This window comes from Pteronotus mesoamericanus, unplaced genomic scaffold (assembly GCF_021234165.1).
Source record: "Pteronotus mesoamericanus isolate MK-2021 breed Mesoamerican mustached bat unplaced genomic scaffold, CSHL_Meso_final scaffold_533, whole genome shotgun sequence".
NCBI lineage: Eukaryota > Metazoa > Chordata > Mammalia > Chiroptera > Mormoopidae > Pteronotus > Pteronotus mesoamericanus.
In genome coordinates this window covers 1,914,354-1,938,510 of record NW_026555320.1, presented here as the reverse complement: position 1 = coordinate 1,938,510, position 24,157 = coordinate 1,914,354, and the positions used below count along the sequence as shown (strand labels likewise).

Below are 24,157 nucleotides of genomic sequence, written 5' to 3'. Positions count from 1 at the left end.
AAGCAAGCACAGTCTTGCTACATAGATCGTGGTTTCTGGAAAACCTCAGTGACTGGCAGGCGTGTCCCCAGCTGCCCCTGACGTTCTCTGTCATCGCCTGAAGCCAGCTCCAGTTAACTCCTCTGCGGTTAACTAGCCTTACTGGTAAGACACAGCCTTACTGGTAACATTGTTAAATCAGCACTGAGGCCATTAAGGCCCCTGCAAACACACTGAGCCGCAGCCCACTCCGTCCACTGCCTTCCCAACGAGAGGGGGCCATGCCACATAAATGTCCCCCGCTGATCAGGGATTAAACATCAGAGCAACTTTTTTTTGTCTGAGTGACGTAGGGGGAGCTTTTAGGAAGCACTGGAGACATGCAGGCCCTAACACCATTGGGCTCGTAGAGGTACAGGCGACTGCGGGCTCCCCGGGGGATGCTCACGGCCGCAGCAGCCTGACTCCGGGTTCAGCAGCGCCCCTCCCTGCGACAGGCAGCCGGGAGCCCACGGCCCCAGCGGGCCTCCGGGCCAGCCCTCACCTTCCTCCCCTCATCTTCCTCTTCTGGGTTCTCTTCTCCCTTGCCTCCCTGGCCTCAGCCCTGACACAGGATGCTAGTCCCTTCTAGATCACATCCTCCATTGCATGCTTCTGTCTCCTGGCCAATGCATCGCTCCTCAAGCCTTTGGCTCCCCTCCATTGCTCCCTTACTTCTTCCTCATCAAGCTCTGCTCTGCTACCACCGAAGACTTTTTCTGAGTAACTGTCATGCAGCTTCAGGTTACAGAAGGCTGGTGAAGTCTATGATTTAGGGGATTGATTTTCTCCAAGTCTATTAGCTTTTTTCTTGACAAAAGCATGCTTCCTTAAGGAACACCACATAGATCTTATTTAAGGACGTAATCCTCAAAATCAATATTGCTCTGTTCCATCCAGAATAAGCTTAAATTTGGATGGAGTCCGGGGAAGGTAGAGAGTTCCCAAGGCTACTGCCACCAGCTTCCTCAGCCGCGAGGGGCAGAGTGGGAGAGGCGTTTGTGCCCAGCGAGTTCTTCCATATGCTTCCCGGAGATGAGGCCATACTGCAAACCTAGCTGTATTATTATTTTTTTACTTTATTTATTTATTTATTTTTAGAGAGAGGGGAAGGAAGGGAGAGAAACGTCGCTGTGAGAGAGGTACATCGATCAGTTACCTCTTGCATGTCCCCACCTGGGGAACTGGCCCACAACCCAGGCATGTCCCTTGACTGGGAATAGAACCAGAGACCTTTCAGTTTGCAGTCCAGCACTCAATCCACTTGTCAAGGTTTAAGACTTTCTTTTTAAATTCTGAAATTCAAGTTGAGCCTTCTGCATTTGTCTCTATGTTGATTCTAAAACACTGCAAACTTAAAACATAATGATTTTGTAAGTACTATTCATTGTAAGACCAAGCAGTGTGATGTGACCAGGAGAACAGTAAATGTAATCCTATGTTGTTACAGCCCTCTGGTTGAAGGAGAATGTCCTTTCTACTTGTTACTTGTGAATTTTCTAGACTAGTGTTGTCTAGAATGTGCTGTGATGATGGCAATGTTCTAGATCTGTGATGTCCAATATTAGCTACCAGCAAATGACTGAGGACCTCAATCTTCAATATTAATTAACCTTAGTTACTTTAAACTTACATATGGCCCCGACTGATGTGGCTCAGTGGGTTAAGTGTCACCCTGTAAACCAAAAGATCGCAGGTTCAATTCCCAATCAGGGTGCATTGCCTGGGCTGGGAGCATGTGAGAGACAACCAATCGATGTTTCTCTTGAACATGGATGTTTCTCCCTTTCTCTTTCTCCCTCTCCTTCCCCCTCTCTTTAAATAAATAATAAATAAGTAAACACAATCTTTTTTAAAAACTCACCACCACTCACATTAGTGGCTCCGCACCGTCTAAGGTGTGCCTGCTATTAGCAAGCTCCTGCCACACAAGCGCCTCCAGTTCTTGGGAGACCGCTATGTGTAGGCACTGGGACAGTCATACTTCCCACATTCACCTCTGTCTTCCCAAGACCCTGCAAGGGTGATGTTACCACCCCACACGGCAGATAAAGAACAACAGTTCCTGGAGGCTGTGACACAGCCAGCACACAGCGGGGAGAGGCGGCTGAGCAAGGGTCTGAGAAGCCTGCATCCCTCCCTCTCCTCCTGCTACATCTCAGGACAGGCGCCAAACACTGAGACAGGCTGGAAACTGCAGAGTGAAGGGGCCAAGCCCTGTCCTGGGGCACCACACTGAGCCAGGCAGTAGCTGCTGTCTGGGTCTGCTGTGACTGAGGTCGCGAACTTGCGGTAGTGTTCATTTTCACAGCTACTGTGCAAACAGGGCTTATTTGTTTCTTATTGAACAATGATGTGTTCTGAGAAGAGGGAGGAAATTTACAAAATTTTTTAAGTGCGGCTAACTTGAACTTACCTCCTTCTGATAGGCCAGTCCGGCGTCATAGAGTTTAATAAAGAGGTACTGGGTCCATTTATAGTAGTCTGGTAAACACGTGGTAATTTCCTGCCAAAGAGGGGGAAAAGGCATGTGTTGGCCATTGTAAACACTTCCCCCCACGCAGCGCATGCATCAGCCTTGCAATCAATTTTTGAAAAATGATCACACTGCAAACATTTGCCCAACCTACTATATTTTCCACCTATTTGTAAAGCAAGGGAAGACAGATGTCACTGAAATGCCACTCCCACCGCCACAGGGCATGTTTAATGTTGAGAAAATCAACCTGAAGTCTTCTGCACAACCCATCCCTCTACTCTTACGGTTAGCAGGTGTTTACAACACACTGTACAAAATTGGGTATTGCCACTTTTTGTCAGCATTAACATATTCTAGGGGCAATGGAGCTAATTCATGACTGATGTTCACTTTGAAAGCAATCACAAAATTCAAGAGGAATATTTGCCTGCTCCCCTACAATCCTCATTTGAAAACAAACTTTGCGTTTCCTTCCACATATAACAGGCCTGGTAGCTCTTTCAGACTCATTATACCCCATTCATTCCATTATGTGAATCAGGCTGGTGCCTACTTAGGAAGACCCCTGAAAAACATTACGAAATATTAAATTTAGCCAGTGAGAAATCACTGGGCTTGTATTTCTAAGCCTACATTGAAGCTTCTGTCCTGAAAACCCACTTGTTATAGAATCTTTAAAAACAGATTACTGACTGAGTAACCAACCTCTAAGGTTTATTTTTATTTATTTAAATTTTATTTTTTACATATTTTTACATTTTAATGTATTTTTTCCATCATCATTTATCCCCCCATACCCCCTTTCACCTCCACACTCCCAACAACGACCACCCCCGGCTGTCCATGTCCATGAGTTCTTTTTTCTTTTTTTTTGCTTGATCCTTCCACCCTCCAGCACCCCTCCAGAGCAGTCAGCTTGCTCTCTAATTTAAAAAAAAAATTTTTTTTAATCCTCACCTGAGGATATTTCTTCATTGCTTTTAAAGAAAGAGGAAGGGAGGAGCAGAGAGAGATAAGCACCGATGTGAGAAACATGGATTGGTTGCCTCCTGTACACACCCCAACTGGGGACTGAACCTGCAACCCAGGTGTGTGCCCTGAAAGGGGATCAAACCCACAGCCTTTCAGTTAATGGAATGATGCTCCAAACAAATGAGCCACGCCAGCCAGGGCCCAAGCTGTAAGGTTTAGTTGCTTCTTTTCTAGTTCTCTTCCTCACAAGACAGCTAATGGAGGAATGGAGGCAGGACCAAGAACATTCCAAATGGTTCCATTTGTTGTGGACTATTGAAAGAAGTCCCACTTCTATGAAAAGTGCCAAGAATGCAGCCTTTCCTCAGATGACTAAGAGAGGAGAGTTTACACCCATCTGGGAACAAGTCTGGCAGGAGCTGAGCAAGGGGTCTGCTAAACACATGGGGCTCCCAATGGGCTACCTCTCATATGTAAGATTCTTACTTCTTATGTCCTTTGACCATGCTGACTAATAAAAATAGCAGCATAATAACTATTAGAAAACAAAGAACTCTGATCACCAGCTCCACAGCCCAGCTCCCACCCTGCCGAGCAGAGGGTGAATCAGCAGCCTGTCTAGCAGCTTTGCTCACACGGTGGCAGTTCCTGGGAGCAGCCCCATGAAATGCCGGAGCTGGGGCGCTGAACTGCGTACACAGCAGCTGGTCCCAGCTCCCAGGCTCCATGGACACCCAGCCTGCAGCTGCTCCGTGCAACAAAGCGCTCTGCCAACTCAAGAATCGGACCAACTTCCTAAAACCTCCAAATTCACCCTCATCCATTGATCTTTTCCTCACCCGCTACCCCCCAGCCTGCCCCCGCCCCCGTCCCCCGGTGGGCATACACAGAACTTGTTTCCCTCTGATTCCAGACAAGCAGCTGAAGAACTTGCATTTCTAACGAAAGCCAGGGCAGGACCTATGTTTGCTGTTTCATTTTGTTCATCGTTTTGTGCCTGCTCAGGTCCTGGTACATCGAGGCACCCAAAATGACCGCTGAATGAAGAGTAAACTAAATAGACATAGGAACTCTTGCAGGTTGAATCAAGCTGGTATCCCTCCTGTAGGTTTCATTAACTAAATTCGAATTGCGTTGTTAAGTCTGCAAGATGAGCTAGGAAAGGGGATGTGAGAATGTGGTAACAATGTTCTCAGACCTTGTTACTGTGGATATGTTTGCTTTTTGAAATTCTTCTTCATTAGAAGTTTAGAGAAATGTATGAAGCCAATACGGAAAAAAAAAAATAAAGGCAGTTGTTAAATTTAGGAGGTGACAGTTCTGTTTTCTCCACTTCTCTGTATATTTAAGTTTTTCAGAATAAAGTATCAAAATACTTATAATAAATATATATAACATCTGTATATGTTATAGGCATGTACGTGTTTTCTCAGCCCTGAATCTGCTTCCACAGGTTGAGAGTAAAAACTACACAGCAATGGAAAAGCATTATCATCTTCATCAAGGTTTATGGTTTTGAAAATCACTTTTACCTAAAATAGAAGAAAGATGGTGACAGATCCAGGCAGGGGGAAAAAAGAGATGGTCACCCTGCTAAGCATTAGCCTACTTTCAGGCCGCCATGAACGCCGGGGCGCGCTCTCAGGGAGCGTGGGCTCCGGGGTGTGCTAAGCAGCGGCGGGCAGCTGCAGCCCCTCCCCCCACCCGTCTTCAAACTTGGGTCTGGCCTGTGCTTTTACATTGGGTTTCTGTGTATCACTTGAAGAAAAGTTACATCAGCTGCTGCAAGTGTACAGCTTGAAAGCCCACGGTGCCCCGGGACCATTATTCCACCCCGACTGTGGAGGAGAGAATGTTCCATGACGTGACTGTGGCTGGACCTGAGAGCTGGGCCCGGGCCAGAATGGGAGAGAGCTCACTGCCCTCCCCACTACAGACTGTCTGACCGCAACTGATGCTCTTTCTGATGTAAGTCAGCGCCCCTCCCTGGCTCCCGCGATGTGCTGGCCCCTGGAACAGGCTTTTGTCCTGACCTGGTCAAGCGTGTTCAGTCATTTCCACACCTGCTAGCATTCATGTCCTGGTATCTGTGACCGACCCCTCTTTACCCTAAATAATTCTTTGGTGCCTGCCAAGCAGCACAATGATCCATCCATCTTGTCATGTGGCCGCCCAAGACATGTCTCGTATGTGGGTTTCCCGTAATGCGTTCTATTCATTACCACCGGGCGCGGCAGCCTCTTTCTTCGGTCTTTCCTGCCCTCCCTTTCAGAGGTAGATTTTTCAGTCCCAGGAGCTCTCCCTGGGTCTGCGTGTATGAGTGCCGATGGCTTTACTTTCATTCATTTTTACCGCGAGCGTCACCTGCCCAGAGGAAGCCGGGAGCACTCCGGCCCGTTTTATTTCCATCCACTGTCCCCCACCCCCCTCCCCCCCGTGGCCCTGCCAGACTCTCAGTATCATCCACCCTGTGAGGAAATGGCAGACCAGGTGCCGCGAGGCCCCTCAGGAGTCCAGTCTCATGGGAACCATATTCGTGGGAGGGAGAAACCCTGCTACAAAATGCATTTCCTGAAATTATCAGCGCACACTTCTGGAGCCTTCCTTGATCTGCTGATTTAAAAAAAAAAAGAAAAAGAAGAAGCTATTTCTAGTCACCTAATGCCTCATCTCAATAAAAATCACCAACAACATCTTTCTGAAATTAAAATGCTTAAAAGCTTTAGCATTAGTCTGGCTAGAAATTGTCTCACATTTTCACTGGGAGCTACTTGCTTAAAACCCAGCTCTGTAGACAAGGGTCTTCTGAGGCTTCAACACCCACAGAGAGGCTACCAGTCCTTCCATTGTTTTCCTAAGGTAGGATTCTCAAGACGGACACTTTTGCTCCTCTAGGCTATCTGGTAACACCTGGAGACATTTCTGTTTGCCACAGCCGTGTGTGGGAGGGTGTCACCGGCACAATGAGGAGAGGCCAGGGACGCTGCTAATATCCTACAACGCACAACACAGCCTCTCGAACAAGAAAATCATCCAAGTCCCATAGTGCTGAGAAGAGGAACCCTGCTCTGTGGGGGTCAACCTTTGTAGTTTGAGCCTGTGACCTGAGACCGGGTAAGGAGACAAGCAACTTTCTGGTAGACATTCCACAGAAAGGGACAAAATATCCTTGGGAGAAGCGGAAATGCCAGCCAGTTAGCTTAGCTTTCCCCTCTCCAGCCACTGTGGCCCCATCTCTATTGAGCACACACAGTGCAGGACACTGGTCCCCAGTGAGCTCACCCCTTCTCCCAACACAGAGACCCAGCTGAGGAGACCCGGTGAGCGTGTGGGCGCAGGCAGAGACAGCCCCGCCGCCCGGTCACGCATGCATAATGCTGCTCCCCAGGAATGAGTGATTGGTTTTACTCTCTAAATTTTAAATCATTTAATATGCCTCCAAGCAGCTGTCTGACTTGGAAAATCTCCTGTAATAAATTCACGTAATAAAGTTCTCATTTTGAAGTTAGAGAGGTGTAGCATTTTTCTTGATAAAACATCAGTTTACCCTCTTCCATGAAAAGGTTGTTGACTAAGTATGCGTTGAAAGATCACCTGCTGGAACCCGGCCCACAGCACCCCAGTGTCCCGGCCGGGCCCGGCCTCCACCCTGGGGGGAGCCCGAGCGAGGTCTGGGGCGCGGGGATCCCTGCCCCCAAGCGGTGGGGCAGCACTAGCTTGGGAAGGGTACTTAGTCAAACTAGGGCTGTTGACTCTGTTTCAAAATCCCTTTTCATTCCTGCACTTTCCCTTCCCTGGTTTCCAAATAAGCCGACACCTGCATTAATGCACCCTTGTTTTTAAAACAAAAAGTCAGGTAACTCAAAGCTATAGCTGCAAAAGCAACAGCAACTGGGCCACATCCACAGAGACCCATATGAAGTGTCGACTTTTCTATCCCCATGAGCTCTGGAGAGCGCCAACTACCTGCAGGGAGACAAAATTTAATGCACCTGGGACCTTGGCTAGACTCAGTCTCCCACCTGCGATTCCCCTTCTACCGTACCTGGTTTTTAGCATGAAAAATGTGTTGCACATTCATGGCCAAGCACAGAGCCCAACACAGAAGGTGAGTTCGCTCAGAACACAAGGGAGGAGCAACACATCACCCGCTGAGAACTGCCACCCACACCCCCGACCGCACGACGCAGCAACGAAGCCAGCCTGGCCAGGGGCCCCTGCAGCACAGTGACTTGGCAGCGACCAACTGCAAGAAGGCCTCCTTTCTTGCACAGTACGTAGAGGTCAGGGACGCTGCTAAAATGCTGCAATGCTCAGGACAGCCTCCCGACACAATACGGCTGGGGAGTTGTGTCAAGGGCGCCCCACTAAGGTCTCCAGCCAACCCTCCTCGCTCCCGGGAGACACTGAGAGAGGGATCTGAGGGGAAAGATGGTCTACTCTGGGGCCACTGCACTTGGATTTGGGTCCTTGCATCATCTGCCACAGTCAACTGTCCCAACCAAGAAACAGGGGTAAAGAAGCCCACCCGAGAGGGCCACTGTGAGGACACATGTCATGACGTGTGTAAGGCACGGGCTGGGCACCCAGGAGGGATCAACGGTGCCACTTCCCATGACTCGGGCAATTTACGGGCGACTGAGGCTGGTTTCATCGTCACGTCTCTCAAAAAGGCGGGCTGAGGCCCCCACGAAGCTCCTGGGGCCAAGGCGGAAGGGAGAGGAAAGGACCGGGGTACAGAAAGCTAATCCCTCTCCCTGACCCAATATCCACTTCCTGACTAAAAGGTGATCGTGCTTCCAAAAGAAAGACCAAAACACAGGCCCGGATGGACAAATTCACACAAGGCTGCCCCCAGTCACTGCTGGCGGCAACGCAGCGCCGAGAGAGCCGGCTGGGCCGCCTCCCGCCCTCGCCCCAGCATCTGCTCCAGCTGCACTGAGTGGAGTCTCGGCCCCTCGGCTCCTCGGCTCCGTTGCACCTCAGACTGTCACCGGCACCATACCACAGAACCACTGACGTCACTCACAGCCAGCTGTGTTTACTTGGCACTGAGACCTCACATTATTCAGGTTAGCTCTCAGAATTTCACAAAATGAAACAAACTAAAACCTGAAGCGACACGTTTTCTAAGTCAGTCATTCCATGGCCCTGCACACCGAAGAGTCAACACCTTGAGACAGGGGAGGCGCCCTGTGCATCCCAGTGCCCAGGGACAAGGCCCCACCTCACCACCCGCCTCCCGCCTCCCCAGCAACCAATCTTGGCAGCTGAGGAGACAGGGTCTCACACACCTTAGTAAAAAATGATCTTCTGTAATGCGCATTTTTGTCATTTGCTCTTTATTGCAATGGAGATGTATGGTAACGACCTTGCTTTTTATTCTGTCTGGGGTTCTCTAATCCTAACAGGGAGAGGCTCAGAAAGCACAGTGCAAGGTAGGAAAAAAATACACAGTCAGTCTACATCTGATGCCCTCGCTGGCAATGGTTCCAGGTTCGCAGCTCTGCACACCCGCGGGCCAGAGAGCAGGAAGAGGGGGGCTCACGGGAAAGCTGGCTGGACAGGACAGCATGGCACCCCCCGGCATGAGGCTGTCGGAACACTCAGCGCTAATCTGCCCGCACATTGGAACAGAGCTTTAAGTTACTGGTGCCTGGCCAGGGGCGAAGTGGGAAAAACTGGGACAACTGTAATAGCATCAGCAAATAAAATATTAATTTTTTTTTTTTTTTAAAGCCCTGGCTGGTGTGGCTCAGTGCAGTCAGTGCCGGCCTGCGAACCAAAGGGTTGCCGGTTCGATTCCCAGCCAGGGCACATGCCTGGGTTGCAGGCCAGGTCCCCACTGGGGGTGTACAAGAGGCAACCACACATTGATGTTTCTCTTCCTCTCTCCCTCCCTCCTTTCCCCTCTCTAAAAATAAATAAATAAAATCTTTAAAAAAAGATGACCGGCCCCGGATCTCACAGCACCCCTAGAAATTCCACATGCAGCCAGGGTGCAAAGAGGTCCCTCCCAAGTACATCTCATTCTCAAACACTGCGTGAGAGACTGGGTCCTGATCTGCCCTTGGGTTTTCACGGAACGGAATGAATTCTCCCCAGAACCTGGAATGCTGGGCAAAACAGTGCCCACACAGAAACCAATACTGGGTTGCCCCAGGATGACACTGACCATGGGTTTAGGTTTTTTTTCATTATAAAAGGTTTTCTGAACTTCACTGTTCTTGTGCGGTGACTTTGTATTATACAGGGAACTAGCCTATAGTTTTACAGCTCTTGAAACCCGATTAAAGTCAAAGGAAGAAGAAAACAAAAGAGTGGCCCCGGTGAGAAGTGTTCCGATATCCTTGGCACATGCACCTCCAGCCCCACACGGGGAGGGGGGGCGCTTAATGGGACTGAAGGCGGAACAAATGTCCTGGGGTTTCCACGCAGGCACACCCACAGGGCCACCTCCAAGGCCCCTGGTCAACCTTAGCATGAAGGATACATTGACATTCAGGTAGTCCAGTGTCTGTAGTTAAAAAACAAAGGAAAGCTTTGGGAGAGAGCCCTTGCTGATTTTCTTAACTAAAGCAGGCTTTCTAAAAAAGTTCTTGGACCCATAATCTGGTTTATTCATACTAAATGTCAAATATGGGTTCACATGAGAAATGTTGCCCCAATTCATACCACACAGAGAGCTTTAAGAAACCTGACTGGGTCACTCAGTCAGTGAGAGCGTCGTCCCGACACTCCAAGGTCGTGGGTTCGATCTCCAGTCCGGGCACATACAGAAACAGCCACTGACTGCATGAATAAATGGAACAACAAATCAATGTTTCTCTCTCTCTCTCTAAAAATCAATTTACAAAACAATCAAACCCGTGTGCAGAACCTCCACATCCCCAAAGGCACGTGAAGAAGAATCACATTTATCTCCATAGGCAGCTTCCACATCAAGAACCAACGAAGGACTACTTGTGAAGCTGAGATCACTTTCTCACCTCCCTGGTACGGGCTGGTTCCAAATTCGCTGTTTCTCCCCATTAACTACACCCCTGAGAAAACGTTCACTAGGGTCTGTCACCCAGTCTTTATTCCACGGGGCTCAGGACTCGGCTAGATGCGGGGGGTGTCCCACCTGCAGCCCGTGGGCCACATGCAACCCAGCATGGCTATGAATGCGGCCCAACACAAAACCGTAAACTTACTGAAAACATTACGAGATCTTTTTTGTGACTACTTGTCACAATGTATTTAATGTGAGGCCCAAGACAGCTCTTCTTCCAGTGTGGCCCAGAGACGCCGAAAGGCGGGACACCGCTGGGAGCGACAGGGAGGAAATGGAGGTGCTGGGAACAGAAGGATGGATTTTCCACCCGCGCAAGGTTCTGCTTGTTCATTCACTCACTGACGGGTCCCACGTACATTTACTGAGTGCCCAGTACATTTACCGAGTGCCCACGGTTCCCCAGCCCTGAGCCAGGCCGCCTCTCCTCCAGCACTGACGGGGCACGGCCACCAACAGCAGGCCTCAGCACAGTCCCTCCTCTCCTAGGCAAGCTGCCCCGAATTGTCGGCCCCACCCCATCCCTGGCTTCCGGGAGTCCCTGAGCGGAAGAACAGGGATCCACCTCCCAGCTTAAGGCTCTCTGCCCATCCCTCCCTCCTCTCCAGCCTCTGCTTCATTCCCTCTCGTCTGCATCTTTGCTCACAACACTCGCCCACGTACAGGCCCAGTCAGGATCCCCGTCTGAGACCACAGGGCCACCTCTTCCTCTTGCCTCGCTGCTATTCCCCACGGGTCCCACTGTCCGGCTTCCTCAGCCTCACCGCTGGCCACTTCCTCTCATTCTGCCTTCCTTTGACCATCTGTTAACTTCTGTCTTTGCCAACCTTCTGCCTCCGGTCTCCTTCATTTTCCCTGTTCTCCTCCTTTATGCGGAGTAGAAGGAACAGGTGTTAATACAAGGGTAATTAATTAATCATGAACCTAACATTTGCCTAAGAATTCATTTTGAGGTAATTATGTTCCCTCACCTCAGCGCTAACTTTAGACTGTAAATAAGCATTTACTGAAAATTGAAAATAACAAATGCTAGACGCTGGGCTTACATAGAACGTGCATTTTGATCGTAAAGGTCTTGTTTCTCAAATCTAGGGCATCAAATTCTCAAGTAACCTGAAAGGTTCATGTTCTACCTGCTCTGGAAGCCAATTTAGGGAATGAGTATTAATAGAAGGGAAACCATGGCCTTTGCAGTTTCGAAGACAGCTCACGCTGCCTTTCAAAGCCGAACTCAGCTCAACAGCGAGCTCCTCTTTTTGCTCTTGTCTCGACCATCATTTTCTGAGCACTGTTGTTTTCACGGTGACCGGCAACCTGCCTCCCGCTACAAACTACCCAAGATTCTGGGAACGCCCCACCATCGGCTGGGAAGCAACAGTTTGCTTAATTTCTCAGTAATTGTCCTTTGCCAGCTGACGAGAATTTCATTGAGGCGGCCTAACAATACAGACAGCTTTTCTAAAGTAGACAGTTGGGAACAGGAAACCCTCCATTAAACTACAGAGGAGACTAATGGGTCTGAATTGCAATTTGTTATCAGCCCACTTGAATAGACGCCAGTATTTCGACTATCCAAGCCAAGCCAGCTCTCCACAATTGCTGCATTTTTCTGGAAGGAAAGGAACGTTCATTTTATCTGCAACGAACTTGAAAATTTCAGGATCGACAGGACAGAGTCATCGAAAAGAGAGTCTCCGGGTTTCCTGAGTAACACGAAGGCTATTTGTACTCATGGGCACAGACCCAGAGGAAGAGCAAGTATCGATCCATCCGTTGCACAGATGCAAAGTGGAGACACCAGTGCCAACATGAGCCGACCTGCTGCCTGCCGGCCCCGTGAGCGGTGGGTGGCAGAGGCCTGTCCCAGCCTGAAAGATCTCATGTGGGACACAGGCGGAAAATTGAAACGATGAGCTTCAACAAACGCTTCCCTTGGATCTTCCAAAATCTTCTCAGAAGAAAAGTTTTTAAATTACAGGCTCACCTGAAATTGACTTCTACATATAAATTCTCAAAGAAAAGAGATGTTTTGACAGCAAGTTTGAAGGGTTATTTGAGAGCTAATTTAGGGCTATTAGATGCTATGAATAGCTCTCATCCTGCGACGGCTCATCCTTCAAGGCAATTAGACATCTCTTCCGTGAGTTACCCTCTGAGGAAGGTATGTGAGGCCAAGGGTGAAACTCCGGGGGAGACCTCACCCCAGAACTTTCAGTCAAACTAGAAAACCCCTCATTAAAAGTGCCAGTTCACCTCATGTCACCCTTTTGCCCTGGCTTGTCCCCACCCCGACTCTGAGCCACATGATTTACAAACACCATCACAGGCTGTTGGTCAATGTGCAAAATTATGACAACAAATCAAACGGTTTGTCATGTGGGCACAGCAACTGGAGCCGATACCTGAAGAACCAATCAGACAAATCCAGACTGTTGGACGTTCTGCAAAACCACTACACTAAACCCTTCAAAAGTCAAAATCCTTGTATTCATCAGCTCAGGATGCTGTACTAAATACTACCAATGGGGACGGGAGGCGGGGCTTAAACGGCAGACCTGTACTTCTCACGGCTGCAGGCTGGCTACCAGGGATCGGGGTGCCCGCAGGCGTGGGGTCTGGGGACAGCTCCCTTCCCGGCCTGCAGGCCGCTGCCACTTGAGGGTGCTCGCATGACCTCTCCTTTGTGTGCATGCAGAGAGGGGCAGCAAGCTCCCTGGTGTCTCTTCTGATAAGGGCACCAATGCCATCGCGAGGGTCCCACTCTCATGACCTCACCTAATGCTAATTACCTCACCTAAGATCCCATCTCCAAATACCATCATGTCGGGAGTTAGAGCTTCAAAATATGAATGCATGAGGGGAATAAGCACAAACATACAGTCCATAACGAGCATTAACACATAAAAAGGGTTGGGGGGGGGAAATGGCCACACCCTAACCCCTGAACCTGTGACTATGTTAGTTAAGTGGCTAGAAAGATTTTGCAGAAGTAATTACAATGAGATTATCCTAAATTATCCAGGCGAGCCCCCTGTGATCACACAGGCCGGTAAAGGCAGGGGTCAGAGCCGCCACGGCAGATGGGAAGCCTGAGGGCGCCTGGCCACTGCGGCTGGAGGGAGCCAAGCGCAGGCAGAGAGGGCGAGGGGCCGCCTCCAAGAAGCCGGGACTGGCCCCTGGCTGAGAGCCGGGGAAGCAGTGAGGGCCTAGGCCTCCAACCACCAAATTTGGCCAACGCCCTGAATGAGGAAGGAGGCGCCCACTAAGGGACACAGCTCTGCTGACGCCCTGATGTTGGCGTGTGAGGCCATACGCAGAGGACCTGGCGAGGCCCACCCCGATTTCTGGCCTGCTGAAACTGTGAGGTCGTAAGTTTATATTGTTTTAAGAAGCTGAGTTTGAGTAACTAGTTACAGAAAAAGTAGAAAACTAATATAGGAAACAGTGTCTGGGATAAAAATAGCTGCAGAAAGTAATTGGGAAATTCGCATACAGATTGGATATTAGATAATATTATGAAATGACTGTTAATTTTCTTAGTTGTCAAAATGGTATTGTGATTATAGAGAAGGACATCTCAAGTTTTCAGACAGGAATGCCAACGTCCTTACAGGCAAAGCCCCACCGTGCCTGAAGGTTACAAGGCGCGTGCCGCAGAACCCAGCCGTACTGGATCTAGGTGGAAGGCAAATGAATGTTTAGTGGACTATTCTTTCAACCTTTCCAAATGTTACAAGAAAACATCAGAGAAAAAATGTTGAGTTCAAAAAGCTAGATACAAAAGGAGCCATGTTGTGTGAATCCATTTATGTAACTGCAAAAAACGTGCTGAAACTCGTTATGGAAACCAAGGTGGCAACTATTGGGCTGGCGACGCTTTATTTCTTCATGGAGGTGGTGGGTACAGATTGCAATCATGTATCAAGCTACACATACACGTCCTATGCTCTAGACTACAGATGCCTAGTATTTCACAATGAAATAAGTTATTAAAATAATTCTTGTGTTCGCAAAAACACTGCCTATTTTTAAATGTTTTTATTATTCATTGAAAGAACTGATGGTCGGCTTCTATTTTGATTCCTGTCCCATGAGGTTTGGGAACATGCTCATTCCCAGGATCCTTTTTCTTTTTTCCAACCAGACACCCAAAGTCACAGACCTACTGAATCAGAAACTCGGGGGTGCGGCCCCGAAATCCGAGCTGTGACCAGCCCTCTCAGTGATTCTGGTGCTCGTGGGATCTGGTCAGCGGTGTGTACTGACAGGAGTGCACACACGTGCGATCCTTGTTATCCGCACAGCGCAACAAAACCTTGTAGATACCGCTTCCCGACGCACCTAAGCCCCTCGCACCCACACAACTCCAGGCACCTGCTCTATCAGAGGCCGAACGTAGGCGCTGACATGCAAGACCGACTGGAGGCCTGATTCAGCCGTGGAGAGAGAGTTGGTCTCTCATCCCTTCAACAGCCGTGAGAAGCCTCCCAGCTCTGGAGAGAAGCCGAGGCCCAGGGGGGCAACAGATGACACCGACCACAGGTGGATGGCAAGACCCGTCACCAAAACCCAGGTTTCTGAGATGAGTGTCCAAGATCCCACCTCCTAAGGGCACTTCATAGACACAAAATCGGGACATTCTAGTCCCATCAGCCAGCACACGTGCCCTTGGCAGGGACGATCTCACTGAGGTCATGACTACCAGTGGGGACTATGGATTAAACAGACGACTTCCTCTGACAGCCACGTTTACAGGGGGCACCCCAGAGGCCTCCTCCTCCCCCAGTTAGGGCAGAGGAGACGAAGAACGCCATGCCAGCTGGGGCAGCGAAAACCTTGTCGCCTGGTGGAGGCTGCTGAGTACTGAGGGGCACAGGCTCAGTCTGGGGTCTGCTGTGTGTTCACAAGGAGGTCCGGTCCCACCCTCTAGGTGCCTGTGGCCCTGATCACTAACACCCAGGCCCCAGCACCAGCCTTCCTGGAAACGGGGAAGCACCCAAAGATAGACTAGACTGTCCCTTCGCTTCAGCTGAAACAAAGGTAACCAAAGGAAAACCTCCAGCAAAAAGGTTAATCTTCTGATTCTGAGGGAGAACAAGTAATCCAGAGCCAGAAATCTGCCCAAAAAACTGCTCCACCCCTGCGAGGACCTGAGAGGGGACTCAAGAGTCAAACACTTCCGGACCTGTTAGGCGTTGCCAGGGCAACCACAGCTCCTGGCTCCCACCAGGGCAGTCTTCCCAGGCATGTTTCCAGGCGCTCTCTTGCCCCCAAGTGCTTTTTGTTTCAAGCTATTCTTTGAGTTCTTTTAAAATAAAAAACATTAAAAATATATACCCATATTTTGCTGTATACAATGTGTTCCCGTGTATAATGCACACCCACATTTTTGGCCCAAACTTTCAGGGAAAAAAAGCTTTCTTAATTTTTTAATTCAATTTTTTGTTTATATTTAGATTCTTGTTTTCTGTATTATAAAGGAGTTTTAGCATTTATTTCTTAGTGTATTATGGTACAAGGAACTTTATGTAACAAATAATTACAAAACATAAGAACAGATACAAGGTACAAGAAGTTTTCATTAGTTCTACTCATGTATTATGTGCATCCTTATTTTCCCCTCAAAAATTTGGAATAAAAAGTGCGCATTATACATGGCAAAATACGGTATTTCTACTTCCTGGAGCCTTATTATTTGTTGTAGTTTAATCCTTCCTTATCAAACATCTAGTCCTCTGTAAATGAAATGCCAAAGTAGTGAGGGCCTTGAAGCAATAATAATTTTCACTTTCTAATGATACGAATAATGAAAATCAATTTGTGCAGGTGTGGTCTGAAGAGCTTGTGTGTTTTGGACAAATAGAGAGCACAGCTCCCGACCCATGATAACAACGTGGGGGCGGGAGGAGGAGGCCCGGCCACGGCCGCAGGAGTGCGGGCAGAGCGGCCGTGGCGCTAGGAAACACTTACAAGACATCCAGGGAAACGTGCAAAATGACTGCCATTCCATGATGTCGTATGGCATGATCGTTAATTGTTTTAGCTGTAAGAATGGAACTGTGACGAAGGAAGAAAGGAAGGAAAGGAAAGAGCAAAAAAGCCTTCATCATTGCCACATGTACTGAGCTCTTTATCGATGGGGCTATACGAGGTCTGTCTTGAAAAAGTCCAGCCACTGTTAATATAAGAATGGTCTGCGCGACATGAGTGTAACCTGGCCGCCAAGGAGAGTGGACTGGAATGCGCGTGCGTGAACAATGACGACTTGACTGTACTAGTCAGTGGGGGTGGTAGATGCTGTTGAGTGAGCACGTGCACTGTGTGGCCATCGCATTCAAAATGAGTGAGCGAGTAGAGCAACAAATCTACATCAAATTTTGAGTTAAACTTGAACATTCCTCTGCAGAAACTACTCAGACGATTCAGAAGGCCGCAGCTGTGGGCAAATGGTGAATGGCAGCTTCATCACGACAACGCGCCCGCTCGTGCATCGCATGTCCTACACAGTGTTTTGGCAAAACATCGAATGCCCCAGGTGACTCAGCCCCTCTACAGCCCAGATTTGGCGCTCTGAGACTTCTGGCTTTTCCCAAAACTAAAATCACCTTTCAAAGGGAAGAGACTTCAGACTGTCAGTGAGATTCAGGAAAATACAACAGGGTAGCCGATGGCAATGGGGAGAGAACTATGTGAGGTGCCAAGGTGCCCACTTTGAAGGGGACTGAGGCGTCACTGTCCCATGTACAATGTTTCTTATATCTTGAATCTTCTTCAATAAACGTCCCTATTTTTCATACGACATGGCTGGATACCTTCTGACAGACCTCGTATAATGTCTGGGACTTGTCACAAAATAATTCAGAGTGGACCGTGCACGTGACGTAAGACTGGCCGTGTGATAGCAGCTGCTGACCAGGCGATGAGTGTTTGGAGGCTCCCTCTGCCGGCCTCGCCTTTTTAAGTATTGAGTTGGAAATTTTCCAAAATAAAAAAGGTTATTTAAAAAGAAGAAGCAGGAGAGAAAGGAGACGGGAAGAAACAGAGGAAAACGAAAGCAGGTGAGTCGGCAACAGAACGAAAGAAAAAACGGAACAGAAAGCAGAGACGAGGGAAGGAACGAAGGACCGGAGAGAAAGTGGGAGGATCAGAAGCCAAGAGGTCAGTGCAGACGGCAGGGGTGCCGCCGCTTCACACAGGCTCTGCGGCGCCGACGGCAAAACCTGGAAGAGCTCGAAGCCCCCAGAGCCCGTCCTGGTCAGAGTCCTGAGAGCACTGTGCTGCACGGCCTCCCCCACGGCCCCGGGAGAACCGCCCCGGAACCGCGCCCACCCGTGGGGAAGCGTGCGGGTCCAGTACGAGTTTGCTTCCAGGCTTTGGCCGTCTACGCTGTGTTTCCCTGGCCCCAACGTGGGCGAAGCCATCAGGGTTAATTACCGGGCACCAACATGCACAGAAGACCAAACGTAAAAACTCGAGAAGGAAATGAGACACAGGAACTTAAAATCCAGTAAGAAGTAGAAATAAAAACTCATAAGAGCTCCACTATAAAGAAACTCAGCAAATAGTCAATGTTTTGATTATGCCAGGAAGGGAAAACATCATTTATGCCAATCCTGGAAGATGTTTGTTCTGATTTTACACTGCAGTATCTGAGTGTTTGGGGTCACTCAGCAAGCACCACAGACCACTCAGAAAGCCTCCTTCTGGCAGAGTCCAGGCATTACGTCAAATCCTGTCTGGTTAGGACTTTATTTTTCTTCTTGTACTTGTCTGGTTTGTGAAGGGAACTCCTAGGGACTGCTCCCAAAACAATTATCCAGACGGTTCTTGATCAAAATTAGCCCCAAAGTCTGCTTCAGTCCAGAGTCACAGCCAAGCTCTGGTCCAGAACCAGCTCAGGCACCAAAGCCCTGGTGGGAGCACAGAGGCCGAAGTCAGAGAGAGACACGCCTGCCGCAATGAGCCACACCTGACCGCCCGGAAGCTCACTCTGCCACCTGTCACGCGGAACTCATCAGGCGCTTCCCTAGGACCAGTTCACGATCATAAGCTGAGCCCATGAAAGTCAAATGCAGCCCACACCCCGCCCTCAGACAGGCTGCCGACTCCTGTGCAGGGTGAGACCCCCCCAAAGAAACAATTCTCTCTCCCGCTGCACAGTGTGGAATTTTACTTCCTTCTTACTCTTCCCTCAATAGACATTCAGCTATTCCAACTCAGCTTTCAGTTTCTTACTTTCTGTCTTCTCGAAATGATACAAGCTGTTTGGGTAGCAACATCTGACAAAGTGAAACAGGACTGTCTGTGCTAAAAGTCACCCCGTGATCACGCTGGCTCCCCAGAAATGCATTCTTTCCAGAAATGTAATTTTTTTTTTTTTTAATCCAGAGAATTAAGCCTTTTCTGAAAGATAAGAATGGAGCTCAAGGGCTGGGCCACTCCTCCAGACAGAGCACCCAGGGACAGGCAGGAGGAACGTGGCTGTGGGTCCAGGCTGTGAAGCTGGCTTTCTCCACCTGGGGGAGGAAGATAACATTTCTGAGCCATCTTATTATTCTTTTTTTTCAATACCCTGCTAATTGTCAGCTAGCCATCTGCAGAATGATTGCGTTTTAATGCGACTTTAAGAATGCCACCTTGTGAAAGGCACAGGTTCGCCTGGTCAATTGAATAACTCCTCCTCCCCTCCTCACTTTGCTGCTCCGTCTAACCCCGCGGACAGTAAGGGTTTCGTCGAAAAGCGCCTGTGCACTTCTGGGCACAAGAGCATCATGCACACAGCCGTCTAAACGGGTTTCCATCACCCCCACTAAAATCGCCCGTGGGACATAAGGCTCGGGGGCCAGGGCCCGCCCCAGCACTGGGAACCACAGAAGGTGCCATCAACGTGCCAGAAATGTCAAGGGCTTTTGGCAGATGGGACCAGATTGAAGAAAACGACTATAAGCCAAACAGCACTTCCCCCTCACCAGAACAGGTTAGGTTCTTAAGAGAAAGGGTTCTGCCATCCCCTGCTCCGGAGGGCGAAGTCCACAGGGCATGGTGGGACCCGGGGCAGGCGGAGCGCCCACAAGCTGGACCCGCTGGCCGGGGTGGCTCAGCAGCACTCGAAGCAGCCACAGTTGGGGCGTGTCTGTGATGCCACCGGGCGCATCTGGGTGAAGGCCAGACCAAAGAGAACGAGGCACCGGGAGCAGTGGATTCCCCAGCCCCAGGCAGAGCTGAATGGTGCAGAGACCATGGAGCCTCTGCTGCACGGCTCAGGCTGATGAATCTCTGCGTGGATATACTGATACACTGATACACTGACACAGCAGCGCACTCAGCGAGCTGGGGGGAAATCCACAAGGTGCCTATGAAAAGGTTCCCAAACAAACAAGAACATAGCATTCCAAAAGATTTCTTAAAGGCAGCAACAAAAGTTTTCAAGAGCACCTCCTTGTATTCTCAGGAAAATTTCTGAACATACAGGGTCTGTGAAGATAAGATAGCAAAATAAGAAGGAAAAAAAGAAAGCATCTGGCCAAGAGACTTGGGAAAATGGGAAACAGACGAGATAAGGAAACCAGTGAATCTCAACATCCAGCAGCAGAATTCATTATTTGCATTAGAAACCATACAGAGCAGGGCTGATTCTCTAGAAACTGAGTCAGGGATGTGGAAAGCAAATATGCTGAGTTCTTCCCAAGAAACAGACCAAAATCGTGAGGAAATCATGAAAATGGAGGACGGCGAGCAGCACACACCCACAGGCAGGGCCCCTGAGCCCCAGGTACAGTTCAAGCGAAACGCTCTGCACCAAGAGGCTATTTGTGGCAGGACCAGAGCGGGCTCTTGAAGCCCCACGTCTAATCCTGGAACAAAAGGTAAATAAAAGGTCAGTCAGCGGAACACCTAATCCCCTGAGGACCAGGTGGGGTGACAGCCCTTCACCTCCATGTAGATCCCAATGGTCTTTTTAACCTACTGATGGGAAACGCAGGTGTCCTGGAGCAGTTTTTGCCACCCAGGCCTCGCGGCCAACTGCGAAGTTAGACAAGAAGTTAACACTCCCAGCTTCATCCCACACAACATCCCTTATGTGCAGGCCAATGTCCTCTGGGGACAGTCTGCCATTCCTGGAGACCGGCCATCCGCCTCGCTCCCTTCCCTTCTCCCACCTCTGAGGGGCAGCACACGAAACAACTGTCACAGACGCCGCGCATTCACAACCTCCCACTCACAACCTCCCACGAGAGAGGCCCCACTTACCCTGTCCCAGCTGAAGCACAGGCCCAGCTGGTCCAGCTGCCGCCTCATGTGTTGAATATTACTGTGGAATGAAGGGAAGAAGGTTTGGTCTGTACAGGGGGGAAAGCCATAAACAAACTAAACTTTGAGAATATAAAGGGTAAATGGAAAAAGTCTACATTATTCCAAAGGGCTTTAAGTGTCGTTTTGCCCTGGCCAAAAAAAAAAAAAAACAACAAAACATTAATCACTAGGAATCCATGAAAATGTCAGCATATTAGAAGATACCTTCTCCCTGGACTCAGACAGAATCTACTAGAAGCCACAATGGTCTTTGGCTTCAGGATGGGCCCTTCCGCTGGCTGTTCAGATAGACAACTCCTTTGATATGTGTGCTCCTGGCCCATCCATATGTATGTCTGTATTCTGCACAGATAGAAGCCAAACATTTACAAGTATAAAATCCACTGAGCAGGAAAAAAAGCCTTTAACGTACAAACCGTGGCAATCCTAAAGCAATCTGGTTTAGCGCACTGTCAATCAAAACCCAAATCACTGGGAAAGGAGAGAAGTGAATTAATCAACTTCAACACAAAATAAAAAAACACACCATTTTTTCTTTTTGTTAGACAAAAAGGACTAATTCACTTACCCTGCATCCTTTTCGGTTCAAGCAGCCTGGGCGCAGGAGAAGCCATGAAAAGACCCCAGGCGGCCTCCGACCAGCTCACAATAGCTTATTTTACTCCAGGCCTTGTGCTAAGCATTTTTGCAGAAAAGTACTTTCTATAGACTCAATGTTTGTGCCCACAGATTCGATTCATTGAAACCTAGTCCCCAGGGTGACTGTGTTAGGAGGCTTGGTCCTTGGGAGGGGATTAGGTCACGAGGACAGAGCCCTCAGGAATGGGAGGCAGTGTCCTTCTAAAAGGGACCCCAGGGAGCTCCCCCGCCCCTCCCACCATGCGAGGACACAGAAAACGGCCGTCTGCACCCTGTGAGAGGGTCTAACTGGACACTGATCTGCAGGCGCCTTGACCTCAGACTTCCCAGCCTTCAGAACTGAGAAATAAGTGTGTTCTTTACAAGCCGCCCAGGCTGGTGGCGTTGTTACAGCAGCTGAGACAGTGCTTCATCTCTACCCATCCTTATGAGGCAAGAACTATGACTGTCCCTCCTTTACAGACAAGTAAACTGAGGCACAGGGACGTTAACTAGTTTGTTCAAGGCGAATCGCTAGCAAGAAGGGAAGGCAGGGCCTGCTCCGAGGTGGATGATTCAGGGGCTGTCTTCTTCACTGCTATTCAACAGGGGAGGGTTGGCAACTCTTTCCTGTAAAAGGCTGGACAGTAATGTCTTCAGCTTTGTGAGCCACATGGTCCTGGTCACAGCACTCACCTCTACCACTGTACCGTGAAAGCGGCCACGGACAAAATGTCAACAGATGGGTGTGGCTGTGTTCCAGGAAAACTTTATTACAAAACCAAGCAATGCTTGGTCTAACTTTACATCAAATTTATGCCCTATTAGATCCGTTTTATTTGATCATTTCCTCCAGAGAAGTGGATGGTGCAGTGAATGTTTTCACAACGTAGCCTTGGTCAAGATAGAGCAAAGGGAGGTGAAGACCCTGGGGACAGACCCCAGAACTGCACGGCCACATCGCAGGGCACTGGGGAGCCCCAGATCTTTGTGAAAGAAGCTGATGGGGTGGGCCCAAAACATTCTGCTGGGTTCTGGTATGAGGCCCTCCAGACTTGGCCAGGTGGGAGGGGGCAGACAGGAAGCCTGAGGCCCGGGAGGGACTGGGAGTGTGTAACCTTGGGAGAAAGCTACGCTCAGAATCAACTGACCGTATATTTCTATGTTGAATCGCTAAGCTCCTCTTGCTTCAAAGTGGTGAAAGCAAAAAACTTAACAGACTTTTCAGAGAAAATGATATTGTGGAATTTGGATATAGCTCAAACTATGACCACGCAGGGCAGAAATGTATCAGCTGCAACACTCGCTGCCTTTTCCTTCCAAATGCAAATACTCCACAGAAGAATAGCTTTGTAAAGAACAGAGCATCAGAAAGAACACATGAGTGACTACGCCAAGCCCTCTTTGTGATTCTTAGGTAAGAACAGAGAGCACAGAAAGGCAAACGCGGGTAGACACAGTCCTGCTCAGCACTTGGTCACCGCAACATTCACTTTGCTTTTCTAGTTCTCCTGCGCAGGTTTAAAAAAAATGTTAGGGTTCTGGTACATAGGTGTTTGAATATGTCTGTAATTCATACCTTTGCGTCCAACTTTCTGGATGGAGCTTTCTCTCGATGGCGGCATTTTCGGCAGGCAGTCCAAACGCGTCCCATCCCATGGGGTTGATGACCTAGCACCCGGAGAGAAACATCAGGCATGACAGACTGCAAAGACCGGGGTGAGTATTCTCTTCTGGGCTACGAACAGGCGCTCTCTCCTACTAACAGGCCTTATCTCCTTCTGGGTGATTTCAAAATACACTTTGGAAAGCCAGCTAGCTACCTATGCCACACGTATAGGAGAGAATTTAGAAGATTACACGCCAACGCACCAACAGCAGTTGTCGCTGAGCAGGTGCTCTCATTCCTGCTTTATGGCTTCTTCTTCTTGTCTGTATTGTCTATAATGAACCTGAACTGTTTTTCTTAAATTATAGAAAGTTTCTTTCCATCTCAAAAATAGGTATACGTAAAAATGTATTGTCTTTCGAAATGCTCACCTGGGGTTAATCTTAGTTTCCAGTTAAGGGGCTGTACGGTCCAATATGGTAGCCGCTAAGCCACTGGTAGTTACATAAATTTAAATTCAATAAAAATCTCAGTTCCTCAGTTGCACTAGCCACCTTGCATGTGTGCAACACCCACTTCGAATCACTTCCTTAAGCATTTCCGTTCTTCAAAGAACAGGGAATCCAGGACCCGAAGATCATCGAGCTCAGAGGCTTTTGTGGTATATCCCCCCCGCCCCTTATCTGACAGTTTCAGCAGCTGCAGCCCCACAAGACTGAGCAGCTGCGCTCAGCCACACCGGAAGCAACGTCCCTAAGCCAGGACAGGCCAGTAAGGCTTCATTTCTGCCAACGGACAAGTGACAGCTCAGCTGGCAGCTTCCATAGGAAGTTCTGTCAACCTAACCACGTGCTATGGCCCCAAGGGCCAGAAAGAAGGCGGAGCTCTCTACCTTCCATTGGGAGAGACACCTGTTTTGACAACTCAGTCCCCTCCCCTTCTATGCTACTGGTGTCACAGCTTCTCTTCCAGCCACATCTCTGAGGCTCGCCTGTGGGTGAGGCTGACCCACGGAGGCCCTAATATTTCTAGGCAACTGCACTTTCCAGCTGACCCTGACTGTCTATCAAGTTCACGGTCTGTCAGCAGCCAT

At 49.1% G+C, this 24,157-nt stretch overlaps 1 protein-coding gene across 1 annotated transcript in view; it reads right to left on the bottom strand.

Annotated features, from left to right (window-relative positions):
* LARS2 (leucyl-tRNA synthetase 2, mitochondrial) overlaps nucleotides 1-24,157 on the bottom strand; it is a 110,933-nt gene that overhangs the window by 67,840 nt on the left and 18,936 nt on the right. The window contains exons 4-6 of the mRNA XM_054594801.1: nucleotides 23,035-23,126; nucleotides 20,775-20,835; nucleotides 2,435-2,524 (exon numbers count right to left, since the gene is read on the bottom strand). Coding sequence (XP_054450776.1) covers nucleotides 2,435-2,524; nucleotides 20,775-20,835; nucleotides 23,035-23,126 — 243 coding nt within the window. The remainder of the gene's footprint in view (nucleotides 1-2,434; nucleotides 2,525-20,774; nucleotides 20,836-23,034; nucleotides 23,127-24,157) is intronic.